The sequence below is a fragment of the Rhinopithecus bieti genome, unplaced genomic scaffold (assembly GCF_001698545.2).
Source record: "Rhinopithecus bieti isolate Rb0 unplaced genomic scaffold, ASM169854v2 scaffold_5273, whole genome shotgun sequence".
In the NCBI taxonomy this organism is placed as follows: domain Eukaryota; kingdom Metazoa; phylum Chordata; class Mammalia; order Primates; family Cercopithecidae; genus Rhinopithecus; species Rhinopithecus bieti.
Window position 1 is genome coordinate 1818374 of NW_016805057.1, and position 8277 is coordinate 1826650.

The 8277-nt window shown below is 42.6% G+C and overlaps 2 protein-coding genes across 12 annotated transcripts in view; one reads left to right on the top strand and one right to left on the bottom strand.

Moving 5' to 3' along the window:
* Positions 1-374, bottom strand: part of LOC108528966 (myb-related transcription factor, partner of profilin-like) — a 91378-nt gene extending 91004 nt beyond the window's left edge. For 4 of the 5 annotated variants that reach the window (XM_017871000.1, XM_017870998.1, XM_017870999.1 and 1 more), the window contains exon 1: positions 19-374. In XM_017871000.1, coding sequence (XP_017726489.1) covers positions 19-350 — 332 coding nt within the window. In that variant the 5' untranslated portion in view covers positions 351-374. The remainder of the gene's footprint in view (positions 1-18) is intronic. The other variant, XM_017870996.1, reaches the window with a different exon arrangement.
* TSC22D1 (TSC22 domain family member 1) overlaps positions 78-8277 on the top strand; it is a 145272-nt gene continuing 137072 nt past the window's right edge. For 3 of the 7 annotated variants that reach the window (XR_001885353.1, XM_017870989.1, XM_017870990.1), the window contains exon 1: positions 498-3597. Coding sequence is in view for 5 of the 7 variants with exons in the window: in XM_017870989.1 (XP_017726478.1) it covers positions 701-3597 (2897 nt within the window). In the remaining 2 variants the exon portion in view is untranslated. Of the gene's footprint in view, positions 124-353; positions 3598-8277 lie in introns of those variants that run through there. The other 4 variants (XM_017870988.1, XM_017870991.1, XR_001885354.1 and 1 more) reach the window with 4 other exon arrangements.

The following is an 8277-nucleotide window of genomic DNA, read 5'->3' on the forward strand; positions in this document are numbered from 1 at the left end:
TTGCTGGGCTCACCGTACCGGGCGCCCCGCCGCCGCCCCGCTCGCAGCCGCGTCGCCCCGGCCTCAGCCGCGGCCAGCGTTTCTTCACCGAGCAGCCGCCGCGAGCCCAGGGGGTTTGAAAGGGTCTGCGGGGCGCGGGGGGAGGGCCGAGCGGGGCCGGGAGGGGAGGTTTGAGCTACACTGAGCTCGGGGCTCGCCTGCAGCGGCGGCCCCGGGGGTGGCGAGGGGAAGGCGACACTTGCTCGGCGCTGCCTCCGTGCAGAGCGGCCGGGAGGGCTTTGCAGCGGCCGCCGCCGCGGCGGGAGGAGGGGGCTGAGGCGGCTTCGGAGTTGGCCGGAGAAGGTGGGCATTTCTCGCTTTTCCTCCCCTCCTGCGCTCTCCCCTCCCTCCTGCCCCGCACCCCACGTGAAACGGAATGTAAAGGGGGGTGTGAGGCCAGAGGGGAAGGTGAATGGCGAAGGACTGAAGGGGTCCCCCCTTCGGGTCCCCGGCCGCCCTATTCACCCTCGTTCATCATCCTTTCCGAAGCTCGCTCTCGAAGGCAGGAGCGACCGGCGCCTTCGGCTGAGGAGGAGAAGGAGGAATCGCGCCAGGCGGAGCGTCAGGTCCCGTTTTCCTCTCCGGCGTTTCGAATACAAAGATTACGGTGCAGAAGGAAATTGCATTCGCCTCCTCGGCCCCCCCCCCAGTACCCAACACAATGCACCAGCCGCCTGAGTCCACCGCCGCGGCCGCCGCCGCTGCAGACATTAGCGCTAGGAAGATGGCGCACCCGGCAGTGTTCCCTCGAAGGGGCAGCGGTAGTGGCAGCGCCTCTGCTCTCAATGCAGCAGGTACCGGTGTCGGTAGTAGTGCCACATCTTCCGAGGATTTTCCACCTCAGTCGCTGCTTCAGCCGCCGCCCCCTGCAGCATCTTCTACGTCGGGACCACAGCCTCCGCCTCCACAAAGCCTGAACCTCCTTTCGCAGGCTCAGCTGCAGGCACAGCCTCTTGCGCCAGGCGGAACTCAAATGAAAAAGAAAAGTGGCTTCCAGATAACTAGCGTTACTCCTGCTCAGATCTCCGCTAGTATCAGCTCTAACAACAGTATAGCAGAGGACACTGAGAGCTATGATGATCTGGATGAATCTCACACAGAAGATCTCTCTTCTTCAGAGATCCTTGATGTGTCACTTTCCAGGGCTACTGACTTAGGGGAGCCCGAACGCAGCTCCTCAGAAGAGACCCTAAATAACTTCCAGGAAGCCGAGACACCTGGGGCAGTCTCTCCCAACCAGCCCCACCTTCCTCAGCCTCATTTGCCTCACCTTCCACAACAGAATGTTGTGATCAATGGGAATGCTCATCCACACCACCTCCATCACCACCATCACATTCATCATGGGCACCACCTCCAACATGGGCACCACCATCCATCTCATGTTGCTGTGGCCAGTGCATCCATTCCTGGTGGGCCACCCTCAAGCCCAGTATCTAGAAAACTCTCTACAACTGGAAGCTCTGACAGTATCACACCAGTTGCACCTACTTCTGCTGTATCATCCAGTGGTTCACCTGCATCTGTAATGACTAATATGCGTGCTCCAAGTACTACAGGTGGAATAGGTATAAGTTCTGTTACTGGCACTAGTACAGTAAATAATGTTAATATTACTGCTGTGGGTAGTTTGACTCCTAATGTGACAAGCAGCATGCTTGGTAATGCTAATATAAGTACAAGCAGTATTCCTAGTGCTGCTAGTGTGAGTGTTGGGCCTGGAGTTACCAGTGGTGTTAATGTGAATATCTTGAGTGGCATGGGCAATGGTACTATTTCTTCCTCCGCTGCTGTTAGCAGTGTCCCTAATGTAGCTGCAGGGATGACTGGGGGATCGGTTTCAAGTCAGCAGCAACAACCAACAGTTAACACTTCGAGGTTCAGAGTCGTGAAGTTAGATTCTAGTTCTGAGCCCTTTAAAAAAGGTAGATGGACTTGCACTGAGTTCTATGAAAAAGAAAATGTTGTACCTGCTACAGAAGGTGTGCTGATAAATAAAGTGGTGGAGACTGTAAAGCAAAATCCGATAGAAGTGACTTCTGAAAGGGAGAGCACTAGTGGGAGTTCAGTGAGCAGTAGTGTCAGCACACTGAGTCACTATACAGAGAGTGTAGGAAGTGGAGAGATGGGAGCTCCTACTGTGGTGGTGCAGCAGCAGCAACAACAGCAACAACCAGCTCTCCAAGGTGTGACCCTCCAACAGATGGATTTTGGTAGCACTGGTCCACAGAGTATTCCAGCAGTTAGTATACCACAGAGTATTTCTCAGTCACAGATCTCACAAGTACAGTTGCAGTCTCAAGAACTGAGCTATCAGCAAAAGCAAAGTCTTCAGCCAGTACCTCTGCAAGCCACTATGAGTGCTGCAACTGGTATCCAGCCATCGCCTGTAAATGTGGTTGGTGTAACTTCATCTTTAGGTCAGCAGCCTTCCATTTCCAGTTTGGCTCAACCCCAGCTACCATATTCTCAGGCGGCTCCTCCAGTGCAAACTCCCCTTCCAGGGGCACCACCAACCCAACAGTTACAGTATGGACAACAGCAACCAATGGTTTCTACACAGATGGCCCCAGGCCTTGTCAAATCAGTGACTCAAAATCCTGCTTCAGAGTATGTACAACAGCAGCCAATTCTTCAAACAGCAATGTCGTCTGGACAGCCCAGTTCTGCAGGAGTGGGAGCAGGAACAACAGTGATTCCTGTGGCTCAGCCACAGGGTATCCAGCTGCCAGTGCAGCCCACAGCAGTCCCAGCACAACCTGCAGGGGCATCTGTCCAGCCTGTTGGCCAGGCTCAGGCAGCAGTGTCTGCTGTACCTACTGGCAGTCAGATTGCAAATATTGGTCAGCAAGCAAACATACCTACTGCAGTGCAGCAGCCCTCTACCCAGGTTCCACCTTCAGTTATTCAGCAAGGTGCTCCTCCATCTTCGCAAGTGGTTCCACCTGCTCAAACTGGGATTATTCATCAGGGAGTTCAAACTAGCGCTGCAAGCCTTCCTCAACAATTGGTTATTGCATCCCAAAGTACCTTGTTAACTGTGCCTCCCCAGCCACAAGGAGTAGAACCAGTAGCTCAAGGAGTTGTTTCACAGCAGTTGCCTGCAGTTAGTCCTTTGCCCTCTGCTAGCAGTATTTCTGTTACAAGTCAGGTTAGTTCAACTGGTCCTTCTGGAATGCCTTCTGCCCCAGCAAACTTGGTTCCACCACAAAATATAGCACAAACCCCTGCTACCCAAAATGGTAATTTGGTTCAAAGTGTTAGTCAGTCTCCCTTGATAGCAACTAATATAAATTTGCCTTTGGCACAACAGATACCACTAAGTTCTACCCAGTTTTCTGCACAATCATTAGCTCAGGCAATTGGAAGCCAAATTGAAGATGCCAGGCGCCCAGCGGAGCCCTCCTTAGTTGGCTTACCTCAGACTATCAGTGGTGACAGTGGGGGAATGTCAGCAGTTTCAGATGGGAGTAGCAGCAGCCTAGCAGCCTCTGCTTCTCTTTTCCCGTTGAAGGTGCTACCGCTGACGACACCCCTGGTGGATGGCGAGGATGAGAGGTAAGATCATGTCATATTTCTGGAGACATTCAACAGATTTGAAGTTAATCTATTTAGTAGCTACATGTGTGTACAAAATAAGTTCAAAGCATTGCATATTTTATTTTGTATGTGAAAATGCGTTTTATGGGAAGTTTTATAGAGCAAGAGTTATGGAATGGTTTCAGAGTGGGTAGGAAATAGTAATATGTAAACAATTTTCAGAATAGTCGTTGAGCATGGGTTCACATTAAAAATAGGTTTGGGGGCACCAAGTGGTTTTATTATCTATAAAATGCTTTTTAGAAATACTAATTGTGGAAAGCTTAATTTTTGCTAGCCCACATAATAGTTAATCTATTTTGAGCTGCTAAAATAATCTCTTGGGGGGTTGTGGTTCCCAGTTTGTTCTCCTTTACTAGATATCCTTTTTTCATTTCTACTGTGTTTGATCTTAGTCTGTGAAAGATATTGTCGCCTGCTTTTCCTAGTCAGATACGGTATGAAAGATGACTTAATCTGGGTTATATAGGTTGCCCTCATACCGCAACTGACCAACTTTTGCGTACTTATTTAATGGTCATTTTATCTGAACAGTAAAGGAATGGGAATCTTAAAGTATTTTGCGGGAAAGGAGGACATAAACTATGAAAATAACTAGATTTATCTTGATAGTATGCTGTACATTTTTTCTTTTGGATGGTAGATCAAGGTGGTAGCCATTTTAAAGAATAGAAGAAAGTAAGTCTTGGAGGATTGAATTTATAGAGGCATGAAAATAAGACTTTGGTCTCCGGCTAATCTCCACCTGTTCCTTTTTTTCCTTACCAAAAAGATACAGAAAGCCTAAAGTACATTATTAAGCCAAGCATTTTTTTCACTTAGACTGAAAATAATATGCCAGTAACTCTTAATGAATCCTATTGTGTCTTTGAAGCTGACTGGCTAGAAAAGTTGTGAAATCTTTCATGTTTCTACATCGTTTTAAACCCTACTTGATTTTTAAAGTAATGTTCTTTAACAAATTTGCCAGTCTGTTACTAACCTTGATTAAAATACTATTATAGGAGTTATGAAAAGACATCATTTTCACTGTGGAATTTGGAGTAAGCATGCAAGATATTTAATTATTTTAGTATTGGAGGGTTTTGTGAGTGAACTTTCATCAAGCCAATATAAGCATTTATATTTTATATGTATGTTTGTGGGTTTTGCTTTGGAAAAATTGAGCATATTGCAAAATAATTGTAATTTTAGGGAAAAAAAAGGTCAAATGTTTCAGTGAGGTTTTTGTTATTTAGTTGTTTAAAAGATAAGGTAAAGACATGGTTAAATTGATAAAATCTTGTCTTTCAGGATTTTATTATTTTCTGATAGTCATGTAATTAAAACCTTGTTACCTAACCAAATGTATTCTGTATTATTTGTACAAAACTCTAGTCTAAAAGATAAACTTTTAGGAGGTGCTTTCCTTAATTGTTCCATTATTGTTGTTAAACCTTTAATTTTCTCATGCTAATACTCACCTGTAATTTTAAAAGAATTATTTACCGCAATTATTAATGTTTTTTAAGCCAAAGGTTATGATTTGAGTGAAGCCTATGATTTGAATATAGCCTAAAAACAGCTATATTATGTGGATGCTAAGTTTAGAGAAATAAAAGATGGGTAAAATACACAAACGAAAACACTCATTTTGAATTCAAACTTGCCTTGATTTTGTAATTACCATTTGTGGTCCCCTGGCTTGTCTTTCACCTCTTTCTTCCTATTGGTAGGACATGATAGGATTTTCCACAGCTTGCTGTTCCAGACAAAGTCAGATGATGCTACTTTCAACTAGATTTTTAATTATAGGAATAGGGTCCTAGTTTAAGATATTAATATAAAATTAATTTTTCCAGATAATAATTGAGAAAAGGATGAATAAACAAATTATGGAAATTATGGAATTCTAGAAAGGGACAAAAAGACATAATGGGAAATAAGGAAATACTGATCTAATATAACAACTTGTCTTCAGACACTGTACACATTCAATTATAATTATGTTTACCAGTCTCTCCCACAAGACCAGGAGTTCCTCAAGAGCAGGGACTGTTTTGAATTTACTACCTATTTGGGCCTTGGTTAGTTAACATCAAAGTTTTGTGATTAAAAACCAGAAAATTTTTGTTTTAGCCATATCTTAAATTCTGTAAAATCAGAATGTAGCCCTAAAACACCTTGTAAGATCAGAAAATATATATATTATATTCTTATGTTTTACTGAAGATTATTTCTTTTATCACTACAGTTTGAAAAAAGAAATTAATTTCATTTAAATTTGCCCTTGGAAGATAAATTAAGAATAACTACAAGAGAAAACGGTGATATGATTTAAAAACTTTTAAAACCTTTCTTCCCATGGTAGCCTCTGTGTCACTTGCATCTTGTGGGCTTGGTCACCATTTGTCTCAGGAGAGAGAGACTACTTATATAATTTTAATATTGTGAATCAGGAAATGTGTTAACAATATAACTTGGGTAGTAGTACAAATGAGGATGGTTATCTTTTAATCATCTTTTGAAATAATACTCTGGAAAGTGCCTTCAGTTGATCACTGGGAGAGAATATAAACATGGATCAGGGTGTTAAGATTATGTATCTTGTTTAAAAAAAATCATTCTTATTTAAAAGGTCTTAATGTCAGGCCATGTGTGGTAGCTCACACCTGTAATCCTAGCACTTTGGGAGGCTGAGGTGGGTGGATTGCTTGTGCCCAGAAATTTGAGACCAGCCTGGGCAACATGGCAAAACCCTGTCTCTACAAAAAAAAATAACAAAAATTAGCCAGGCATGGTGGCGCATGCGTGTAGTTCCCTGCTACCTGGAAGGCTGAGGTGGTAGGATCACTGGAGCCCTGGAGGTCAAGGCTGCAGTCAGCTGGGGTCACGCCACTGTACTCCAGCCTGGGTGGCAGAGCAGGACCCTGTCTCAAAAAAAAAAAAAGTTTTAATGTCTTAGACTATAACATGAACCGTGAATTCTCCTTTACAAGAATGGGAAAATACAGGTACTTCATCTTTTATGTTTTGTGACTGTTCATTATTAGCACAGCCTCTTAATGGGAAATGGGTCAGACTTCCATATATCCTTCAAGACTTAGCTCAGATGTTCTCTTCAAAGCATTCTTTTCACTCGAGGATGTTGTTTCCTTAGCACTTTATAATATTCCTCTATTTAAGCACTGTATACATTTATTTATAATTATGTTTACCATTCTTTCCCACAAGACTAGAAGTTCCTCAAGGGCAGGGACAGTGTTTTTTTGAATTAATTAGCAGACATTTCTCTGATTTTTTTTTTTGTCATGATTTGAAGTTTATATTGTCCCTCATCTTAAGCACAACTGTGAGAGATGCAGGATCATATAATTTATGCACCAAATGGAAAGGAAATGGATAAAAAGACTTGCTTTTTTGTACCTCTCTTCAACATTTTTAAGTGAATTGTTGTCTGTCATTCTAAGTACAGTGCCTGTTTTATAGTAGGTCCTCAAATATTTAAGAGGCATGCATGTTACTTATAAAATAGGAGTAATACTCATTTTGCCTACTTCTGGGGATGGTAGTAGTATCAGTTAAAATACTTTAACTAAAATACCAAATTATAATTTTTAAAGTTTATTTTCAAGATATACATGCACAGTTTAAAGATAGTTTAAATGGTTGTCCAAGAAATACATGGAAGAGCTTCCTGCAGCCTTCCTTTCCAGTTTTCCTTTCCTAGAAACAATCACTTTCATCTCTTTTAGATGGTTATTGTGGTATTTACCTCCCAGTCTCTAAATAACTTGCTTGTCTTACTACTAGATTTGTAACGTAGTCTGCTGGTTAGGAGCATGGACTGTGGAGTTAAATTGCCTAGATTTGAATTTTCTTGTCATTTACTAGTTTTAAGTAACATTGGTCTATTTATCCTCTTTATGCCGCAATTTTCTCATTAAAAAGATGATGACAATAGTAGTTACCTCATGGGGTTAGTATAAGAATTGAATGAATTTGGAAATTCCCTAGAACTCTAATTCACATGCCCTATGTAAATATTTGTTAAATAAAATACACCTTTCATTTGTTTTTGTCTTTATTAACTTCCTGGATAGAAAATGAAGATTTAATTTTGTTGTTACCATCTACCTACCTGGTCTCCTTTTTTCCCGGTACCCTTCCTCCCAGTAGTTACCACTTGATTATTCACTATTCTTGTCAAATACTACTTTTCCTATCCTGTACAGTGTTTTGTGGCTGCTTCCCTGCTCTATCTCCACCTGTCTATAATAGAAATGGGTTTTCCTCCACTCCCAAGTTTTCATCTGTCAGCATTGTCTGTTTTCTCCAAGTTGCCCCTCCTTTCCCCACCCTCTTCCCATTTTTGTATGTTTTGGGCTCTACCTTTCCTGTAGAACCTTTGCTTAGATGTCTGGTAAGTCTTGATTGTCTGCTTGCAAATAAGTGTTAAAGGACTAAAAAGCTGATTAGAAATTTGCAGTGTGGGGCTGGCCATGGTGGCTCATGCCTGTAATTCCAGCACTGGGAGACCAAGGTGAGAGGATTGCTTGAGGCCAGGAGTTTGAGATTAGTTTGGGCAATATAGCAAGATCCTGTCTCTACTGTATATATACTATATATATATATATGTATATATATATATATATTTTT